Here is a 22,542-nt window from a genome sequence, read left to right as displayed (position 1 = left end):
GTGGATATTTGTACAGGGCCTTCATGTAAGAATGAGTTGGAGTGGTGCCAAGTTTGAGGAACACTGTTTTATGATTCTATTATTCCTAGAGATACCGTATTCCTGGTTCAATGCTTTAACGTTTTGTGGAACAATTAATGACGTCAGGACTTTTCTAATGCGCATAATACACAAACGTTAATATCTCTGAAACGAAAGAAGATATTTCAAAAAGAAAACACCATTTTTTTTTAATTTTTAAAAGCCTTTAAAATAGGCACTTTAAATTTTCCATCTTTCAGTGATAGAAACTCCGGCATAGTTTTCGACCAACCGGTTGTTAAAATTAACATAGTCAAGGCATAAAATCGCTACGGTTGACGATTACGTAAAGGTCGAACAGAAAGAGCTGTGTGCTTAACCTTACAGTTTATCCATGCCCCACTAAGATTATTATTTATATCAAAATGATCATGATAGCCAAATTTGTGGCTTCAACAATGTGTTTTCTTGCACGGTTAAGTGTGTGTTCAAACACGGCTGAAACAATAATCCGCCGGCTACAGTAACGCGATCAGGTCCTCTCAGATTGCTTATCAGCACGACCTCTCAGTCAGAACAACGGCGCTTATTAGTATCATCAGCCTAAAATATTGGTAAGGGTTATTCAAATTCTGGCGAGGCATGAGTGCTTTGTATCGCGTAAACTGTTCAGCCTGCCTTACCTTGCCGATGTTTTGTCTTGCCTTGCCAGGTTCCAAGTTTTTGGTTTTAGGACCACCAGCCCAAACGCTGCCCTGTTTGTGATGTTTTCTTAAAAAATCGGCGAGGCAAGGTTAAAAAGGGGTACCTTACTATTTTGGCGGCCCGAGTTTTAGTAGCTTCCTTGACGTTCTTAGTTTGTGGAGGAAACACAGAAAATGGGCGACTATTAAAAGAAGCGGGCCAATGACACGGAAATATTAGAGATTGGTGCGGTCCGAGCCAAGATCCAACAGGGGCACCCAACGAGACAATTTAACTATAGGTGTCGGAACACCGCTTTTGTAATAGGTGTTTTTTTTTGTGCGATTTAAAGCCTTATTTTTAAACGCTAAGAAAAGCGTATCTTTTCGGATACGCTAGCTGAACTCTCAAACTTCAGAAAATTTTAAGGAACGAACTATTATTGACCGCATTTGCTAGCCACTGTTGCCTTCTCGAAAATTGTAGTTGGCCTTTATTCGTACCCAAACGACATTTTTCTCTCTCCGTAAACAACAGGCATCTATTTGGCCATGTTGCGAAAGTTTGAGCTTAAGAAATCTCCAGTTTTCTATCACACTTTAATCCGAAAATCGTAAGCGATTATAGGTCTTCCGAACAGATATTCACCGAAACGGCCTGTTGGGTGCCCCTGATGAAAGTCCGCACAAATTAAAGGAAATCTCAAAATGTAATAGTTTTTTAACGTAGAAAAATACCAAAAGAAGTAATAATAAACCGAAAAAAAGATCGTTAGGACTGCAGAAAATGCATGATTAAAATGGATTAAGAAGACAAACTTGAAAAAAATTGCAAGATTTGCCCTCCGTGACTTATTGCTTAACGTACTACAACATTTTTTATGATGGACGACCATAAATACCACTTATTAACCGAGAGTGAGGTTAATAAGTTATTTATTATATGGCCTTTATATTCAAAAAATAGTATAATCAAGGGAAAAACACTGGAGGTAAAACTCGCTCTCGCTCTCTGTGGCTCTCTTCGTCGCTCATACTAAAGAAGTATCGGTATGCTTATATTTTTCTTTCAGTTATTAAAAAGGTAGTTATATTTTGTCGGCATTTTTTGTTGTTTTTGCCCCTAGTAGCTTTTACTCACAATTCAAAAAACCGTCGAGCCGAGAAAAATTTTCATAATGCCCAGTCATTACAAGAAAATAATGCCCGCTCAGCAGCCAATCAGAGCGCGCGTACTATTGTAGCCATATAATAAAAACCCGTAAACCTGCCATAGACGATTTCGCGAAGTGACACGAGGGTCTATTATACGGGGTCGTACAGACCGCAAACCGCCATATTTTGTTCTTCCTAGACGGCAAATTGCTTCCTCCTAAATACCGAAACCGCTATAATGTATTTACCGCAAACGGCCAGATAAATACCAATGTATCCTCAAACCAACACTTAAAAGTTGGCTCACAAAATTGGCCGCCAAACCGTCAGAGCATAATAGATCCTTTGATACCAAATAGAAGGAAAGAAGGAATACTTTTCCTAGATTACAGTGGCATAACCGAATTCGGATCTTATTTCACTGTGCTTAAAAACGTGTACTCGATTCTCAGATAAGGCCATACAAACTTTGTTCTCTAAGTTTGAAGGTTATACTCCGCTTTAGTTTGAAAGGAGTTGAGAGTCCGAGACCTCCGACTCCTCAAGACTTGATCAGTTAGCTTATCAAACTTGGAAATTAATGTGGATATACAGAAGTACAGTCAACTCTTGCGGACACCCCGCTATTGCGGACACGCGCTATTTCGGACAAAATCCAGATCCCCGGCGTAAGAGCTTTAACTGGAAATGACTCCCGCTTTTACGGACTCTCGCTATTACAGACACTAAACGACGCACCAGGCGTGTCCGCTATAACGAGAGTTGACTGTAGAGAGTATGATGAAATCTGATCAACAAGATAGAGGTCATTAAAGAAGAGGATTTTCCGTAAATTGTAAAAACACAAGCAAAACAAAACAGTGAAGTAATCGGTTTGTCATTTTAAATTATCTGTACTTCTACATTTTTGAGATAAAAAGAACTTGGTTAAAATAAAGAGTATTACAGGGGCGGATTCAGGGGAGGGGGGTGGTGGATTGGGTGGCTAGACACACAGCATTTAAATACTCCTAGTCGCTTCATGCTAAGTCGTCTGGCGTTGGCCAATTTGGCCTAAGTACAAATCTCAATAGCTACAATCTTGGACAGAACTGTAAAGACACTAATTTGGGTACCACAGCTCATTCTTTTCAACCCTCCTTCCCCATTTTAATGTTGTCGTGTAGTAAAAAAAGCCGGGTGAATTGCAAACCCAATGAAACAGCATCAAGCAGGGGGAGAGGGGAATAAAATGTTTTTTCCACTTGTAGGTTACGAAGTTCGCAAAAAGTGTGTTATATTGTCTCAAAAATTGTTGTCCAGGACTGCAGACCTAAATATAACTGGATGGTGTTATTGTAGGCTTATTACAAAAGACTTTTTCATATGTGGTGTTTTAGTTTTTTGAAGGATTCGATCAAGAACACTGTTTTCACAATTTTATACTGCATTGTATTATTAGTGTTCAACGTTCGGTGCATTTGTTTGCAGTTCTTCATCAAATTTGACATCATCAGGAATCTGGACTTGTTTGAGGTCCTGCATGGATGCTTCAGGTTCATCGCTTATTAGAACTTGAATGGCATTACCACATGCCTTCTTCGCTTCTTTATCTGTCTCCCAGTTAAATAATTCACGGAGAATGACATAAACATTGTTTTTCTTCATAACTTCTCTGCCGTGCTTTGTTGAACAAAGCTGAAGAAAAAGAAATCATTGAATTAGAGATTAGAGAATGGTTTCTTACGACAGCTTAAAGATCAAACCCAAACAAGTGACCTCTCTCTGTGGCTAATGAAACATGTGGCTTTTACAGTGAATAGTAATATTAACTAACATCAGCCAATCAGATTGCTCCATTGTCAGTCCAATATCAATCAATCAATCAATCAATCAATAAATCAACTTAACTCGCATGAAAAACCTTTCGTACTTTTTATTGGTTGGAAAAACAATGTCAGGGAATTCTTTTCTGACCGAAACCCCCCGGTTTTTTATCCATTCCGCTTATATCTATAAAAATCTCTGTCAGGCATGAAATAAATCTCTCATTAACCAAGCTTCAGGTCATCCACTTATATTGTTAGCATAGTAAATAGAGGAGAATGATTGTGAAGTCCAGCAAACTTCAAAGGGGGAAACAAAGATGCAAAGATTTCTGTTGGAAGGGCCACGACTGTGCACAATCTTTTGTTTTGTGCTCATACACTATGCATAATATTATGTAGCTGAAATGTTTCTATTGGTTAGTTGCACAGACAGAAGTAAACACCTATTGCGTTTTGTGCACAGTCAAAGTCAAAAAGTAAACAAAAACATAGAACAAAGAATTGTACAGTTTCATAACCATTCCCTCTATGAATTATGGTGTTAGTTCGCCAGGTTCATGTTACCATGTTTACACTTGGCACAAAACAAACCCACTCACTTGAAGTAAGGCATCTAACAGCATTCTCCTGATGTCTGGATCAATTTCTCTCTGTTTATTCTCATCCATGTACTGCAGGTCAGGGGGGAGCTTTTCCATGTCATCTTCAGGGAATTCTTCTGGTCCTGTGAGTGGAAGCAACAGGTGCGGCAAGATGTCCACAGCATCACTCAGTAGCCATTCATGGGTTCCTTGGATGAAAAAAAAAACATGTTAGAATGAATTCATTTACTATTCTTAGTATTATTCTCCTTCAGTTTTTCATGATCACTCATACAACATCCCTTCAGATTGTTATGTGATGATTATGTCCAAATTTACATCCATATTCTCTACAGTACACCAATTCAACTTTTCATCTTTAACATTATTTGACTTTTGTTTACAATGTTATTTAAACTCTAAAAAATAAATGTATTTATTGTATCTATATCAAATTTCCTGTTTCTGATTGGTTCTCTTCATGCCTATTTGTCAAGTTATTGGTGCAAAATCATGTGGGTGTCCAATTGCAACTCTTTATAATTGCACACCTGTAATTAGATACCTACACAACTCGTGCATCAATTTCATGCATTAAATAAATCACTCCAGAGAGATTCCCAAATAGTTTCTAAGCTTAAAGTTTGTTGTTGATATGATTAATTAGTAACAATTAATTGGACCTCATGTTGTACAATTCAAAGTAACTGTCCTCGCCTCATTACTCTCAGAATTGTTCTCCACTCAGTCCAATTATTATAACTGATCAGTAATAAAATAAATTAAAAGTTAAGAAAATAAACAGTATATAAAAATAAATAGAGACAAATAGAGACATGGAACTGTGAATAACCCACTTGTCATTGGATACCCTTCCCCTTAATCTTCATCTCCCACTTCAAGGAAACATGGGGTTTAGACTCTGATCTTTATAGGGACTATGATTCCTTAACTTGCTTAAGTGCCAAGGGCTAGGTCTTTTATAATCATCTGATTAGGAAAAATAATAGTGGGAGTTGTACTTGGTTGGGGGGGGGGGGGGGTATTTTCTTAATTTTTTCCCGGCTGTATGATGCCTCATGTTTCTCAGGGGTGGGGTGGGGGTTGCAGTAGCAAGCTAAATGCATAAATCTTGACAATGCAGTATGGACCACTGTAACTCACTTGTCTCAAAGCAGCAGTTTTTAAGTACTCCCACGATCCCTCCTCGTTTAACAAGAGAAGCATTATACGCGGTGAAGGGCAAAAGGCGTTGAATAACACAACGATCTTTGTCCAAAATAAAATCTCGTGATTCTTGTACCTGTGTCAGATTCGAAATGAACGTCGCAAGATAGTTTAATTTAGCGTGGGGATTATAGTTCTCCTTGCACAATACTTCCACGACCCTGTACAAGCTACAATCTTCCGAGGTTTTAGTAACCTTCAACACCTCGCTACATCCAACTTCAGTTCTAGTCACATTGGACAGAATCATGGCCACCTTGTCTGCGTGTTCACTGGTTGGATTGAGAGCGTAGCTTAAAAACGGTTCAATGATGTTGTATTTCAGAAGTTTCTCCGAGATGACCAGTTCTGCTGACAAATTCACGATCGCAGAGTACGCATCTCTACAAATGTTCGAGTCCGAGTCTTTGGTTAGATCGAGAAGGCGTCTCAAGTACTCTTCGTTTTCGTTAAGGAAGTTCTTCCCGCTGTCAGAACCAGAAAGACCCAAGATGTAATCCAAAGCCAATGCTTTAACGTCTCCACGAGCATCTAAACACAGAAAAGGCAACAGTTCTTTCACAGCCTTTCGATCAATTTGATCCGCCATCATGATGAATCACGGAGTAGATCTGGGTACGAAATAGAACGTTAGTGCCAGGCCTTCGCTGGAATCGTTGATCCATTCGTTGATCGAGCTTCGCGCGCTTTTCTTGCATGAAGAAGTTTTCCTGTTTCTTGGCCTGATTGAGTTTATTATATTGGCCGATTCCCGTAATTTGCGTTATTAGACACGAAATTGTTGTTGTTAAATTTCGTACTGGATTTGTTTGGAATTAGTTTTCAAGGAAAAAACTTCTAGCGTCGATGTGAAGAAGCGAAATCTACAAAGAGCCGAAGATTTCGTGACTTTTGTGGGAGGGTTGGTTGGCTGGCTTTGAGATAAACAAATATCGCATTTGCATTATTTTATGATTGAATAATTGCTGTCCTTAAGTCGACGCCTTTACAGGTCTCCTACTGTTTATTGCGGTCGTGGAATCACCAGTACCTCTGCCGGTCTTTAGTGCAAATTTAATTTAGGTCTGATCTTGAAGACAGGTGGAAATCGAAGCGTGTTTGAATCTGAGCTGTCAGACATGTTGAGCAAGAAACATCTTAAGCGGCAGTCAACTATTGTGATCGAGCACAAATTGGCTGAAACGAAGAGGCTCGAAGAAGATACGAACAGAGAGAAAAACTGGAAGAGATGGGGTCCTTATTTGTCAGAAAGGCAGTGGGGAACTGTAAGAGAAGATTATTCGAGCGATGGAACGTGGTAAGAATTTAAGCTTATAGCTTAATTGCAGTGTGTTTGTAGGCGAGGAAAGTGATCACCATGTTGATAGCCTTAATATTTAAGGTTAATATAGGTCAGTGTTATTTCCCGTTCGGATATAGGACCAGGACATATAAAACGCTGATCGCGAAAACATTGCGATTTGTTTCTTCCAAATCGGTTTCAGTGTTGTCGATAATACATGTAGTTTACATGTAGAGTTCTATACACTTTTGGAATGGAATATTGTTTTAGATCTTCTGTTTCCAACTCTTTGTGATCAAGCTTTTTTTTATTAATTCACTAGCTTGTTTGTCAAAGATTGTTCTTTGAAAGGTTTTGTATTCTGTGCATGTGGAGGATTTAGCACATTCCAGTTCTGATTAAGCTTATGTACATTCCTGTACATTTTTCATAGACCTATAAATACTATAATATTTATCTGTAGTTTTATTAACACAATGAATTTGATGAAATGTAACATCATTTGATTGTTCTTGTGTAAGGCTTGCTTGACACAAGGGCAAGATCATTTGTGTAATTTCTATATTTTTGTAAAAGCATGGATGTGTATGCACCGGAAGTTATTGTTTTCATTCAAATCAACTACAAATTACTGCTAACTGCATATCTTTGTTATGTTTTGATTGATATATAACATGTGCGTTGTGTGATTCGAAAATGACAAAAGTCAATCAGCGACAGGCAAAGTGCCAATTACCTTCTACAAACATTTGTAGCACAATAAAAACAATATAGCTGTTTGTTGTGGTCTGTGTAAAACTTCTTCATCTGCTCATCATTTATCCAGGAAATTTGATACATTAGATAAAATCTTAGAATTTTAATAGCTTGCCCATTGTCTGAGAGATGTCTTGAGAAAGAAATATGACACTCGCAGGATGTTAAAAAAAAATACTGGCAAGGTTGAAATCAAAATAAGGTCTAGTTTTACTGTTTACATAGTGAAGTGGAAATTGATGTGCATGCATGCATGCATATGTATAAAATACTCACTATTAATAAATGGCATATAATTTCTCACATCTTTGGAATAGTCATAAGCCAAATAATAAAAAAGTTGTATCTTATTTAAAAGTCAACAGAAAGCAAATCATTTTTTCATTTACTGTGTAAAAAAATAACCATGATTGTCATTTTCCTTTTAATCTTCTTATATATATGTTGTGGTTGAAATTTGTTTTTGGCCTGATATTTATTTCAAACCAGCTGTTGCTTTTTATTTTCTTTAGGCTCGTTGACATTATAATAATCTGAAACATAAGAAATTAAAGCCTTAACTGGTTTATATAAAATTCTGAATAGAAAAACATATAAACATTGTAAACACATCTATTATTTTATATTGTCAAAGACAGCCAAGAGGGGCAATAACTCAAATCAGCCAATCAAAATGCTTTATTGTTGGTCCAATATTTTCTAATTATTGGACCAGGTATATGGTAAGTCTCTTCAGCTCTCAATCCTAAAATCAGTTAAGTTATGAAACAAAATGTCTTTTAACCAAGATTGTTTGGCACTGTACTGTTGATCAATAACTAGGACTGATGTTTCTCTCAATATGATCTAAGCCTGTTGCTTGTGCATGCACATGATTAATTAGATGTATGCCACAGTCAGCCCAACAATTTTCATAGGTGTTAATTTTTTGTAATGCTTTTCAGTTGGGACTATTTTTCTCATGATCATGCCCGATCTCGCGTGTACCGCTGGGGTGAAGATGGTCTTCTAGGAATAACTGACAGGCAGTGCCGGTTGTGTTTTGGTTTGGCTCTGTGGAATGAAAAAGACCCTATTCTGAAAGAAAGGCTCTTTGGCTTGACTGGAACTGAAGGTGAGATAAAATATTTAAATCAAGCTTTAATAGTCAAAATAAGTGCCGCCAATTTTTAAGGACGGTGCCTCCTATTGTTATCACGCAATGCATCGATCACACTGGACGCACAGGCTTTTGATTAATTTTCTCGCTAAAATGATGAATCCAACAACGCGACCAAGCATGTGACTAAAAAGAAAGAAAGATTTCTGCTGGGACGAAATCTAGTTTTTGGACATATACTATAAAGCCAGGAATAGCGGAAACAGCGGCAAAGCAACATACCACTAATCGTTGACTGCTAACCTCTAAAAATGGCTCAGATTAACAGTTAAAAACAAATCGCTAATCGCTCAGACGTAACCCGCAAACTGCTAACTACATATAGCGTAGTGCACGCGTAAAAAATTGCATGAGATGCAAATATTTAACTCGCTAGGGGGGGGGGGGAATAGGAAAATTGTAACAGATCCCAAAAGTGATTCCATAGAACTTGAAAACAACTCGTATAACTTTTAAAAATGCGTGGTGACGCCTACTTTTTATTTTATAAAATGGAAGTGGTAAGTCTATAGAGTACATATTTAATTTGTCATTTAGTGAAAAAAAATTTAGGCTATTTTTCCGGCCGTGCAATTGAGAGCTGTTGGAGTCAAAAATAGGTCAAACGCAATTATTTTGTCAATAAAAATGTGGATCACGTGGTTTCGAAGACATTATATGTTGGCTATTTTAAAGATTGTTATATGTAATGTGTATTTTGTTCATGAAAAACCAATTTCAAATGGAATTAGGGGTATCAAATGGTCTTTGCGAGCACGAGCATTGACAACAATTAGCCTTGCGAGCAACGAGCACTTTTCAAAAACCTACCTCCACTAAAAACCGAGCATGTGAGCACTTGTAAAAATGTGCGAGCAAGAGCAAACGAGCACCCACTAAAATTTTGCGAGCATTGCGAGCACTGCGACATTTTGAGGGACCATTCTTGACTCCTGGAATGTGCAAGGAAATTTGATTAACTTTTACTTTTTTAAAAATGCCACGTCAGCACTTTTTCCAGATTTCAAACCTGATTATCTCGAAAGTTTGCGTGGCTATCCCCCATTTTCTTTTTGGATTTTAATAGCGCTTGGTAACATCTACATTTCTTGCATAGTCATCGGCCGGGCAAAAATATCGCGTTACTAGTAGGCACCGTCCTTAAACAACTAAAAAAAACTTATTACTCTTAGCGATTTTTACTTTTTATTACTTTTAATGTACATTTTTAATTTTTAAGATTTATTCAGCTAATTTTAACAAATTTTTATAGATTTGTAAAGCGCCTAGAGCAGGCCTGGATAGGCGCTATAAAAATGTTTATTATTATTATTATTATTATTATTATTATTATTATTATTATTATTATTATTATTAACTAAAACACTGTTAAATTTAATGCTGGTTACAAGAGAGTCAGGACACAAGCCAGAAATCCCTAAGCTGCCTAAACTAACTGTGGGCCAACCAGAGAACCATTTAGGCTAACCAATGTAGTTCTATTTAGGCTAACTGGAATGGCTCAAATGGCTCGCTGGCTCACAGATTGTCTGGACCCGTTACAGGAGCCCCGTGAGCCATTTCGGTTAGCCTAAATAACACAATGGTAAGGTTAAATAGCAGCTTATAAGCAGTATAAAAAACCTTTGGAAGTGAGCTGCGACATACTGTAACAAAGCCACTCTGATTATAAAACATTTTGATCTATAATATCCGTGCAAGTGTATTCATTGGCCATTTCTGTTAAAAATACAATGTTGTAAGTGATAAATGATCATTGCAGTGAATTTCCAATTGGAAAAAAGAAGCCTTAAAAAACATTCAGGTCTTCAACAGGATTCGAACCCTTACCTCTGCGATACTGGTGCGATGTGGGGGGGGGGGGGGCTTTGACACCCCCAAGGAGGGGCATTAACACATTGGGGTTACAGGGGGGACAGGGGGCTTTCTGCAACTTAAAATTGGGCAAAGAAAATACCAAATTGAACCAAGGGTAGAATTGATCTACAACATATGCTGTATATTAATATAAGGATATGACCTCTTAATTTTTTTGTTTTTAGGTAACCATGGTGAAGATGTGAAGGAATGTTATTACTATCTAGACTCCACTCCAACTCATTCTTACATGAAGGCTTTGTACAAATACCCACAGAATGAATATCCCTATGGCTGGATTGTTAATGAAAACCAAAACAGGTCACGACAAGAACCTGAATTTGAATTAGCTGACACAGGTGAGGAGATGCATTTTTTTACATGAGCCTCAGGCTCAGGAGATAATTTGGCAACCACTCCCCATGCCATTAACCTAAAATCAAGGAATGAAATATTGTATCGTGTCGTATCATATTTTATTATATAAACTGCAGTGGTAGAGCGAGTGGTAGCAAATCAATATAAATGGTATCACACATGTGGATATAAAAGATATCCACGCATGTGTGATATTATTTTTGACCAATCAGCTCATAGAGTTTACCATGTTTCAATGCTCAATGAGCCAATGTTTATCGATATTTAGTCAAGACATTTTTTGGATTTCCTCGGCAATCTTCAGCAATGTTCGGAAATTTTCAGAAAAGTTTGGAAACATTTATACAACCTTTGGACAACATTTTAGACAAAATCTTCAGAAAATCGTCAAAAACATTGTAATTAGTAGGTTTATATAATAAACAGAATATGCAGGAACAAGTGAGATATCGATTTGAACACGGGAAGATAAATTTCATATCTCCGCGCAACGGTACCATGTATTTTTCTCTATGTATTGTCAAGTACCAATTGATGACTTCACCATGCAAGCAGCTGTTATGGCAACATTGTATTAAGTTGTTTTGACATTGTTTTGGTCTTATCTAACTTGTCATCGTGGGTGAGATTTTGGGATTTGTTTGATTTCAGAATTTTTGTTTGTGACTGACATTTTGACAACCTAAGCAGCCATGGGGGGATGGTGGCCCCATATGAAAGGGGCAGGGATGGTCGTTATCTTGCTTGGGGTGTAGTTTTAGCTGCAGAGGTCTTGTTTAGGGTTGCACATGAAAAAAAAAATTGCTGTCATACCATGTTGGCAGCCTCTGCCATTTTCGATGGCATCGAAATTATGAAAATTGTATGGTGAAGCAGAATCTTATTGCATTGCTGTAAGTTGTGTTACTGGAAATCTGTTTAGTTACCTTATACAGTTTCACTACTCCGGGTAAAAATTAATATAATACTGCAATTCTGGTATGTAAACACAAACAAAGGTGTGGCTGACTAGGGTCCTTTAAGGGGTCTAAGTTTAAGGGGTTTTTTAAAATTTTGAGCCATGCTCAGTTTGGTCTCCTTTAGGTGTTCAATTCAAATATTCCAACAAGCTTTCCCATCCTACTAATCTCACATGTTGTGTACAATCTCTTCAAGGTGTATTCAACGATAGTCGTTACTGGGATATTACTGCTGAATATGCAAAGAACACACCTAATGACATCCTCATTCAAATAACAGTAGCAAACCGAGGCCCAGACACTGCACGTCTACACATTTTACCAACACTCTGGTTCAGGAACACCTGGATCTGGGGGTGTAAACATGAAGGATGTACTATGAAGGCGAGCATGAAAGAAAGTACTCCAGGAACTGTGGAATGCAAACACGAAACCTTGGGAAAGTACACATTTGTTGTTGATGTGGATCCTGATGATAAAATGCCAGAACTGCTTTTTACAGAGAATGAAACAAACACGATGGTAGGTTGCAAGACATTTTATTGCAGTTTTCAGTGATATGCGAACTCTGAAATTCAAAATCCAATTAACGATTGCATTTTTCGCTGCTGTCAATCATAATTATGGCAACAGCTAACAAACCATGAAAAACAGAAACAAACAAAATGGATTGAACAAACAAGCTCCCGAGTGGGGAGTTACGCGAGTCGGGAGCCTGTTCGCAGGCTATCCGATTACAACTGACAGACCTGACCTTTTGACCTGGTTGATGTGAACTTTCTGTTTCCCAAGAAGTCCATAAAGATGATTGACAGCAGCAAAAAGCGCAAACCATTGGTTGAGGATTAAATTTCAGAGTTTGCGTGTCACTTAAAACCGCAATAACCCTGTCAATCCCAAGATCGAAATGTTAGTTCCCCTATGGCCTTCCTATTGTCTCACATTTGTTTTGCAGCAGAGCCTTGGAGTCCGTAAAGGATGGGTACAAAGAGAGAAGAAAAGAGTGTGGGAAGTGGGACTTTTGGATACCCCTCCCCCCTTGTTTGTCCTTCCCCTCTCCCTCCCATTGTAGCAGCCTGTGTTACAAAATTCAGACTTCTCTGGGAACTAATCAGTCTCAGAATGCTTTTTCATCGGGGACAAGTTTGCCATAAAAATAATACCCAGTATTTCACAAGACCTCGTATCAACTTTTTCTTGGAAGTACAAAGATGGATGACAGAGCACAGTCAGCTATTTCGTCAAACAACTCATTGGTTAACACCATTGTGAACATGCTGTAGTGTCTGTCAGCAATACCCTGCCTCATACATGAGGTCACAAAATTAATGTAGTGGTTTTGTGGCAAGGCCCTTGAATGTGGATTTCTTATTAAAAGATGAATCAGTAAGTGAGAATTATTTGAGACTATGAATAATATTTTAAAGGGCCCTTAAACAGTTGGCAGTTTCTTTTTTGAAAGTTCAGATCTGCTTATTAAATGCATGCTTTTTGGTTACAAATTAGCTGAACTAACTTCTAAATTAACTTCACATATGCAGCATCTGTATGGTTCAGCCAACTACACAACCTTCACTAAGGACGCCTTTCATCGTCACATCATTCACGGTGAAAAAGATGCAGTAAACCCCAAGAAAAAAGGCACAAAAGTGGCTCCATATTACCTGCTTGTTGTTCCACCTGACGAGGAACGTGTTCTCAGGTGTCGACTCATGGCCGAGGGTGAGATTGTAAAAGAGCCATTCGCTGAAAGGAATTTTGGAGCCATCCTCCAAAAGCGACTTAAAGAGGCAGATGAGTTCTATCATGTAGCTATACCATGTAAGTCGTTATTATTTGATCGCAATGTAAGTCCTAGGGATATTAGGGATGGGGTGGGCTCCCCGGGGGGGAGGGGCTATATGTAACATTGTTATATGGCTAGCAACTTTTAAGGCTTAACTCTGTTCTCTGATTGGCTGTTTTTTGGTCGGGATGTTTCAGTGAAGATCGATATCATTTTAGTGTCTTCACTATTTTCCACTTGGGATATAGTTGTCTTCCCATTTTTTCGAAAATCTTCAAAGTTCTCCAGAAGACTTCGGTAATCTCAAAGTCAGAAAACGTTTGAAGATTGATCGACAAAAATCAAATGACCTTTGGAAATTCTTCGCGATTCTTTGGAAATTGGCTGGAAATCTTCGATTGATCCTCATACAAACACGTGTGCCCCTCTAAGCGTACTACAACGACCTCGGGCACCGAATATTCCCAATTGCAGCCCTGGCACTACGTTATCTCGCAACTTTCTTTTGTTGGAATATCAGGAAAACTTTTAAAGTACGGACATGTTCAAAGGGTAGATCACGCTATCCACCGGAAAAATCGTTATCCAGTGGATAAGTGTTGAAAAAACAAACTGCGATATCCACTGGATAGTGATTTATCCGGTGGATAGCGTTATCCACCCTTTGAACAATCAGAGCCACAGCTTCAGTAAAGGCCTGGCAAAACGAGGAAACATGTTTCCAGAAACAATCGTAACGCGCGTGCGTTTCCCCAATGTTTCCCAGTTTTGCCATACAGGAAGCATTGTTCCCAGCGTCAAGTTTCGGCACGGAACCATGGCAAAACGAGGAAACAATTCTGGAAACATGTTTTCTCATTTTGCGGGGCCTTAACATTAATATAAAATACGTATGCTTTCGTTTTCATTCCTTTAGCTGGCTTAAGTCCACTGGAAACCGATATTTCTCGCCAGTCCTATGCCGGTCTGCTATGGAGCAAACAGTTTTACCATTACATTATTCAAGACTGGCTGATTGGCGACCCAGACATGCCGGCTCCACCGACAGACAGACTCAAGGGAAGGAACTCTGAGGCGGAGTGGCTGCAACTGTTTAACAGAGACATTGTTTCCATGCCGGACAAGTGGGAGTACCCTTGGGTAGGTTTGGCTAACGTAACGTTGTACTCTTTCACACACCATGCACAGTAAAGCAGATAAAAAGTCGTGTCTTGGCCGAAAAATTCCTTTTCTAGTTAGATTTTGCGGAATTCTTGGTATTTTGTTAATTTTAGTTTAACAGTGGAAAGCTCAGTGAAGCGTTAGCTCTTGATTCGGATAGGAAGGAAAAGAAGCCGATTTTTAACCTTTTGTTTAACACCGTCAGGATATGACAGGCAGGAAAACCGGCAGACTGCTTTGTTTTTGTTGGCTAACAAGGAAAACGATAGGTCTAAACCCTCCGAACCTTACCTTGATCAACAATGGTGGATATTTAACTGAATCCATTTGAAAGCTTCGAGCAGTTTTTGACTGTTGAAAAGCCGAAAGTATTAATGTCTTTGTTTTGCTGTTAGGTTGAACGTGCAATTGGGTGTTCATTTACGTCGTTTGCAAACTCCAGCCAATCAGAGTAAACATGCTGTTTTTCAACCAATCGTGGTTTACGCCTGTTTTCCCGCGCTTTGCATCGGTTACTTGTTTCTACTTTGAATTCTGATCGCATGTCAATTTGAGACCAACCTTGAATTGTTAGTGGTGAGCGCTTATTTTCATTCATTTCTTTTCCAGTATGCCACATGGGATTTAGCCTTTCACATGCTTCCGTTCAGCAAAATAGATCCTCAATTTGCCAAAGATCAGTTGTTACTGTTCCTCCGAGAGTGGTACATGGCTCCTAACGGACAGCTGCCAGCCTATGAGTTTGCTCTGGGTGATGTGAACCCGCCTGTTCATGCGCTTGCGTGCCTGATGGTCTACAAGATGACAGGCCGCAAAGGAGCAAGGGACGACGAATTTCTGAGTCGATGTTTCCAGAAGTTGCTCATTAATTTCACATGGTAGGCGATTTCTGCTCTATTTTCTTTGGCTGTTCGAAATTTCCGTGCTAGAGTTACCTTCACGAAATTAAAAGTTTTCCGTCCACACGACTCGGTCACACTAAAGTCATTTAAAAACACCACATGCAGTGATTGTTTTAATATAGTTTTCTTTTCATGTAAGAAAGTGATCTTGGTTCGATGTGGCAACGTCTTCTTTCACAACCGTGGTTTTCAATTGAATTATTATAACCTGGATTAATTGTAGTTCACGTTCACACCAGTAGTGTGGCTGTTGATTTTCTAAAAGCGGTCTAGATTTCGTTTAAACACTGGCCTTACAACTTTGAACAAGGAGAAAAGTAGTATTAACAAACATTTTCACGAGGTTATTTTTTCGAATAGGTGGGTAAACCGAAAGGATCCGTCTGGTAAGAACATTTTTGGTGGAGGATTTCTTGGACTGGATAACATTGGTGAGCATTCTTCAATTTTACAAACCCTGTCAGTCCTAGGCTAGACATACGAATTTTCCTTCCTGAGGACAAGTTGACGACTTTCTTGTTTTAATATCATTCAGTTGATAAATTTGTTATTGTTTTGTAGGAATTTTTGATCGGTCGAAGGATTTGCCCATCCATGCAAAACTCTTGCAGGTATGCAGAAGATTTTATTCCTTCTTCACTTGCGTTCTTCTTTCTTGCAATGTGAATGAAAACATTTTGACGAAACCATTTCTGTCAACATCTCTCCTGTCTCGGTTCAAGTGAAATCTTCTAGTAAGTCTCTTTCACTATGATCGAAAGGGAGGCGTAGTGACCTAATGATTAGCGCGAAGACTGATACTCCATACCAAGCCCTGGCCAGGGTCGTTACGTTGTGTTCTTGGGCAAGATACTTTACTCCATCCAGGTGTACAACGGGTACCAGCGAATTTAATGCTTAGGGGGTTGGGGCATCCCATCGATTGGGGGGTAGAAATACTTGTCGTTTGTTGCCATCATAGTAGCAGGGACCCTCTACTATGATGCCATGAAAACCGGGATAAGCTCTGGCGCATTTGGGAAACTTGGCCCTATGATAACTTCTGACTTTTACCTTTTCTACTGTGATCGAACCTTTAGGAATGCGCTTTGTCTCTGTCTTCTAACAGGCTGACGGTACCGCATGGATGGCTTTTTACTGTGTGATTATGCTCAATATCGCTCTGGACCTTGCCGTATCAGATGACACATACGAAGACATGGCTTCTAAGTTCTTTGAGCATTTCACTCAGATTTCGGATGCCATAAACCAGATGTCTGACGGGGTAGGCTTGTGGGATAACGTGGATGGATTCTATTATGACCATCTCAGTACAGAGACATGCTCCTTGCCTTTACGCGTGCGCAGTATGGTCGGCCTTGTTCCTCTGTACGCATGTCTTGTGCTGGATGACGAATACATGGACAAACTTCCCGGATTTAGAAAGCGACTTAACTGGTTCATGAAGAACCGGACAGACCTGGCTTCTCAGGTAAGTCAAGTGACTCGCGCGTTACCGGCAACTCCTTTGTCACTGTTAGCGTTCTGCGCCGTATTGCGAGAAAAAAGTGGTGCGAAGTTTTCCCGCCATGACGATTGCATGCGGCAACCGGGACTCATTTTCCCGCCTTTTTTCGCAGGTGTCGTACATGGACGCAGATGGCGAGAGTCAGTATCATCATTTGCTAGCCATTCCCACCAAAGAGCAGCTGTATCGCGTGCTTAGTTACGTGTTAGACGAAGAAGAATTCCTGGCCCCTTATGGCATTCGTTCTTTGTCCAAGTTTCACGAGAAGAATCCTTTTAAATTGGAACTGAACGGTGAAGTTTACAGCGTGCAGTATGTGCCAGGAGAATCGGACACGTACATGTTTGGCGGGAACAGCAACTGGCGGGGACCAATCTGGGTTTGCAGTAAGTAACGCTAGTGTCCAGTCCATTCTATGAATCAATTTTTTTTGCATAGAATCTGAGACGTCTCTTGAGTGGGGGTGGGAGGTAGGGGAACAATTGAGCGAACGAAGAGAAACATGAAACCCGGGATATTAGAGCAAAACCAAAATCAAAGTAGTTACTCTAGCCAATCACAAAGGACACAGACAATCCATCGAACCAATCAAAACTCGAAGCAAATACATGTAACTGCCAGCACGAAGCGCGGGAAAACGTGCGCGAGCGAGTCACGATTGGTTTTGGTTTTACTCCTGATTGGCTGAGAAAGTGGCGCGAAATTTTTAAGCCAATCACTAAGCGTAGTAATGCAAAACCAAAGGAAACGCAATTTACTTTCGACACTCAAGTGAAAACCGCTCTAGTGCACAAACCACTGAGTATGTGTTTACATTATGCACCAAGCCAGAGGGGGTGGGGGAGACCGGGCACAGGAGGGGCATTTGAACTTAGCTGAGATTGTCTGTTCAAATACTCCACCACAGGGCATTTAACTTGCGAATGGTCTTCCCTAAAATGGACAAAAGTCCCCGCCTATGTCCGATCGCCCCCTCCGGTTTGACATTGATTACAGCGAGCATCACCCTATTAAAGCTAATTTCTTTAAAAAGTAAATTACATCAAACTGGTAATTAATGGTAACCTTACTGTTTGTTTCGTTTCCAGTGAACTTCCTCTTGATAGAAGCCCTCGAACGTTATGACTATTTCTTTGGTGACAAATTCATGATCGAGTGCCCCACCCGGTCGGGAAACCTCATGCGCCTGCGTGATGTTGCCTTGGAGATTAGCCGCCGTGTGGTGTCGTTGTTTATGCCCAATGAACAGGGACGAAGGCCTTGTCATGGTGATGATGACAGATACGCTTATGACGTATACTGGAACAATCTAGTGCTGTTCTACGAGTACTTCCATCCCGAGACGGGACGGGGGTGTGGTGCAAGGTAAGGGGCAATTCGCGATAATTCGGGTGCTTACCATTTTCTGGAAAAGAAAGAAACACAGGTTTCGTACGGGTCGTGGAAAACCTAGAAAGTCCTGGAATTTTATTGCGGCACTTTCCAGTATTGAAAAGTCCTGGAAAAAGACAACTGATCCTGGAAAGTTCTGGAAATCTGTTAAACTCAAGTAACAACTGAATTCTCAGAATTAACATTGAGAGAAATGTACAGAAAGTAAGGAAAACTAATATTGAGATCTTGGGAGTGAAAGGGTTCATGTGAATTTTGGAGTCCTGTAAAAATCAATCTGAGTCCTTGAAAAGCCCTGAAAAGTTGTTTTTGAAAAAGGGTACGAACGTTTTCAAACAGTAAGTGTGAGCTAGGGCTGAATTTCCATAATCAGTCTGTAATATACTACTTATTAACCGAGAGTGAGGTCATTACAGGGGAATCTCAGACCGAGGCCTTGATGTATTGACGGAGCGATAGCGAGGTCAATACATCAAGGCCGAGGTCTGAGATTGCCCTGTAATGACCGAACGGACGAGGTTAATAAGTTATTTATTATATGGCCTTTTAGCGCTATTCTAAAAATATCTAAAAAAACACCGAAGTGAAACTCGCTCTCGCTCTCTTCGTCGCTCATACTAAAGAAGTACCGGTATGCTAATATTTTTCTTTCAGTTTAATATTGAAAAGATAGTTACATTTTGTCGGTATTTATTGTCGTTTTCGCAATTGCGCTAGTAGCTTTTACTCACAACTCAAAAAACCGTCGAGCCGAGAAAATTTTTCATAATGCCCGGTCATTACAAGAAAATAATACCCGCTCAGCAGCCAATCAGAGCGCGCGTACTATTGTAGCCATATAATAAACAAAATTAAAGTTTGGCTCCTATACTTGTTCCCTCCACAGTCATCAGACCGGATGGACCGCTCTTGTCAGTCGCCTTCTGGAGAAGCTGGCCAAAAACCGCTGACATGCGTGGATTGTAGGCTTATAAACATTTCTGATCAATTTCAATGTCGAACTTAGCAAAGTGTTTCGATCTTTGTGGCTTAGTTATTTAAAATTGCCCATTTGCCTTTACTTTAAGAAGCGTGGTTCTTTAGTGCTGCCAGATTTTGGTGGCCTGTTGCTGCCAGGATTTACTCTTTCACTGTAATACCGTAAACGGTCGAACACGTGGGATTTTCTTAGTCGGTATACTGGAAAAGGGAGGTTTGGTTTACAGGAAGCAAATAATTAGTAGAGTGTAAATGCTTCCTTCTAAATTTTTTGGTTTATTTATTTAGTATTATTTGTTCATTTTGGCATGACCCCATAAGTTGTATCTTTTTAGAGTAGACTATCGTGTGTAAATAATTATAGTCGTTTTGTCAAAACACTGGGGGCCTCTTTCAATGTCTTGGGTTATTTTTGTCTGGGGGAGGGGTGGGTGGGAGCCTTACGTTTGTTTAGTGAACTACTGCTATATAGAGCTAGCTTCGGAGAACGTCTATTTATAGAGTATAAATACTTCACATGTAACACGGTGTTTATTTAGGTAACGTAAAGGTTAAATAATATGGTGTAATCTTGTTACGTTCTATTTCATATATTTCCGAGTATGTTGTCACTCACGTCTTAAGGGGTGATTACAGAGATGTCAACAATTTCACAAGAGTCTTAACAAAAAGAGACCCTTACTCGCAAAAAAGGAGAGTTGATTGTGAAATCCACTGTATTTTGCCTGTTTGTAGAATTAGCTATTTTAATTTCCTTGTTTGACATTTACCTTTCAAAAAGTGAAGTTCGTAAGGGTCTGAATTCTGCTATAATTTTTTTTATTGAGTTAGTATTGTATAAGAAATTGACAGTAGCAAGGAACAGTTCTAGGAGTAGCTTGATAATATTACTACTTTAGTTAAGTTCCCCATTTTCGTATGATAAAAGAAAAAAACACCAAGATATAGTTGTATTTTGTAAAAGAGTAAAGGAAAATAAATTTTCATTTCATTTTGAAACCATGTGTGCAGAATTTCGTCACTCCCACATGCACTTTGTCCTATTTCTTTCCCGTACCTTGCGTTTTAAGACTTTTAGAGCTCGAGTACCTTCCATGTTCACAGACCAGTCGGGCCAACTGTTGTAAAATGGAACGACATTTTTCGATTGAACCGGCCAACCGAGCGGAATGGTCCTTTTCATTTTGCATTCCTTTCCCCAGTGTCCAGCATCTGTGAGAATCTACTGAACTGAGGTAAGGCAACTAACCAGTTTGCCAAAATGAAACGGTAAGTTTTACGTAGTTTTGGACCGACCGATCAAAGTAAATCACATCCAGAGGTGGTCCCAAATATTCCGGTCATTCCGAACCGAAACATTTTCCATTTGATTTCCGATCGAAATTTCAGAATTCGTTGGGGGACAATGTAAAGCACTCTTATCATTGCATAGATTTGAAAGTGAATAAATGAAATATATATTTGAACTGCGGAAGAAAGATGTTTCACATGAAAGATGATCGCAGTTATGTATGCAACTCAAGCAGTTGCAATATGAAATCCCAAAGGAAAAAAAAAATGCGTCGGACTGAAGAGAACGTGCTGCCTTTGCAATGACATCTACAAACGGTTAGATATTCTAGTCTTCTCGGATAAGGACGATAAACTGTAGGCCCCGTCTCCTGCATCCTCAGTGTCATGGTCAGCAGGGGACGTAAAAGAACCCACACACTTATCGTAAAGAGTACTAGTAGGGCATGGAGTTCCGGGTGTTGTGGTCTGGGCTTTGCCCACTGTACTACTATAAGCTGCCCACTATAAGCTACTCTGCAAAATCCGAGGGTAGACAAAGTGATGATAATGATGATGACTAGGGTTTCCCAGTGAGGCTTGCATTGTTTGGGGTTCTTTACAATACTTTTTTTAAAACTCTTTTTGTTTGTTTGTTTGCTTGTTTATTTATTTAAGATGTTTTCTTTTTTATTTACCAGGGCAAATAAGAAAAGGTATCTGTTCGTTTTATAGCTGCTTTTAAACTTGGATAGAGAGCGAGCACTCTACTTCTTAAACTATTTGCATATCATCCCTAGCTGCTTTTAAACTTGGATAGAGAGCGAGCACTCTACTTCTTAAACTATTTGCATATCATCCCTCCCTCTCGCGCCAGGATGCGACATAAGTCTGTGATATTTTTATACATGAATGCAGGGTTGTCCTGTAAAGTATCGGCTAATACAACAGTTGTTTGCGCCTGGAAACTGACAAGCTACAACAAAATGAACAATGCGGAAGAGATACTATGTGCTCTCGGAAGCTTTACCAATTTCGGCGAGGACCACACCCCCCGAATTGATAGATCCTCAGTGGTTTCCAACCTCCGCAGTAGCAGTAACAGTTATAGGGGGCTCTGGTACGGCCGTGTTAGTCTCCTGTGGGGCAGTACCCTTAGTAGGGGCTGGGTTTACTTTTGTTTCAACGGGTTTAGAGCTTTGACGTTCAAGAGCCAAGCAACTCGAGTCGAGTGCCACTTCCTTTGACATCGGCTGAGCTTCCGACGAAGATGGCACTTCGGCTACCATCGGAGTGTCTTCGTTAGGAGTCGGTATTTTAACCGTCGACTTTTCTTCGGAAAGCGAATCTGTGGGTAAATCTCGCGGAATCACTGCAGTCGTTTTCGCTGGCCTTTCGATTTCTTGTGCTGAAGAGTCACTTTCTTTTTTTCTCGCTTTTGGCGGAGGTGAGAAGGTTTGTTCTAATGTCGTCGGGGCAGGTTCGGTGTCGGAACCCGAAGTTAGTTCGGCACCGGTGTCGGTTCCCGATGATCCCTTCGGCTGATGCGAAACTGAAGTATTAGATGCAGAGGTCTGATAACAAAGAGACACGAAAAAGTAAGTCAACTTGTTCTGAAACCAATCAGGCAAAAGGCAATGCCTGCTCTTTCGCAGGTTTTCTCTTATCATTTGTCAGACTG

General features: G+C 39.7%; 3 protein-coding genes across 6 annotated transcripts in view; 1 reads left to right on the top strand and 2 right to left on the bottom strand.

The window, feature by feature from the left end:
- Positions 1-3,263: 3,263 nt before the first annotated feature.
- Positions 3,264-6,107, bottom strand: LOC144645732 (protein HGH1 homolog). Its single transcript, XM_078505280.1, has 3 exons — positions 5,413-6,107; positions 4,267-4,457; positions 3,264-3,536 (listed from the first exon to the last, which is right to left on the bottom strand). The coding sequence occupies exons 1-3, from the start codon at positions 6,065-6,067 to the stop codon at positions 3,297-3,299; spliced, it is 1,086 nt and encodes a 361-aa protein (XP_078361406.1). The 5' UTR covers positions 6,068-6,107; the 3' UTR covers positions 3,264-3,296.
- A 55-nt stretch (positions 6,108-6,162) lies between these two features.
- On the top strand, positions 6,163-20,591 carry LOC144645291 (uncharacterized). Its single transcript, XM_078504809.1, has 13 exons — positions 6,163-6,772; positions 8,458-8,627; positions 10,715-10,888; positions 12,063-12,388; positions 13,408-13,687; positions 14,569-14,792; positions 15,423-15,691; positions 16,076-16,146; positions 16,277-16,326; positions 16,824-17,186; positions 17,335-17,608; positions 18,311-18,587; positions 19,501-20,591. The coding sequence occupies exons 1-13, from the start codon at positions 6,594-6,596 to the stop codon at positions 19,562-19,564; spliced, it is 2,721 nt and encodes a 906-aa protein (XP_078360935.1). The 5' UTR covers positions 6,163-6,593; the 3' UTR covers positions 19,565-20,591.
- Positions 20,420-22,542, bottom strand: part of LOC144645257 (calcineurin-binding protein cabin-1-like) — a 56,241-nt gene continuing 54,118 nt past the window's right edge. For 3 of the 4 annotated variants that reach the window (XM_078504744.1, XM_078504745.1, XM_078504746.1), the window contains one exon: positions 20,420-22,435. In XM_078504744.1, the coding sequence (XP_078360870.1) occupies positions 21,932-22,435 (504 nt within the window). In that variant the 3' untranslated portion in view covers positions 20,420-21,931. The remainder of the gene's footprint in view (positions 22,436-22,542) is intronic. The other variant, XR_013569255.1, reaches the window with a different exon arrangement.

Source organism: Oculina patagonica, chromosome 3 (genome assembly GCF_052425735.1).
Source record: "Oculina patagonica isolate OP01 chromosome 3, crgOcupat, whole genome shotgun sequence".
NCBI classification, from domain to species: Eukaryota; Metazoa; Cnidaria; class Anthozoa; order Scleractinia; family Oculinidae; genus Oculina; species Oculina patagonica.
This window is presented reverse-complemented; position numbering and strand designations above follow the sequence as displayed.

Bases quoted from the DNA above. Each gene is read 5' to 3' on its own strand.
- LOC144645732 (XM_078505280.1), bottom strand. From the start codon at position 6,067: ATGATGGCGGATCAAATTGATCGAAAGGCTGTGAAAGAACTGTTGCCT. The intron at 4,458-5,412 runs GTGAGTTACAGT...TTTTCATCCAAG, and splicing joins AAACTGCTGCTTTGAGACAA to GAACCCATGAATGGCTACTG. The intron at 3,537-4,266 runs GTGAGTGGGTTT...CTTTTTCTTCAG, and splicing joins TGTTAGATGCCTTACTTCAA to CTTTGTTCAACAAAGCACGG.
- LOC144645291 (XM_078504809.1), top strand. From the start codon at position 6,594: ATGTTGAGCAAGAAACATCTTAAGCGGCAGTCAACTATTGTGATCGAG. The intron at 8,628-10,714 runs GTGAGATAAAAT...TTTTGTTTTTAG, and splicing joins TGGCTTGACTGGAACTGAAG to GTAACCATGGTGAAGATGTG. The intron at 15,692-16,075 runs GTAGGCGATTTC...TTTTTCGAATAG, and splicing joins TTGCTCATTAATTTCACATG to GTGGGTAAACCGAAAGGATC.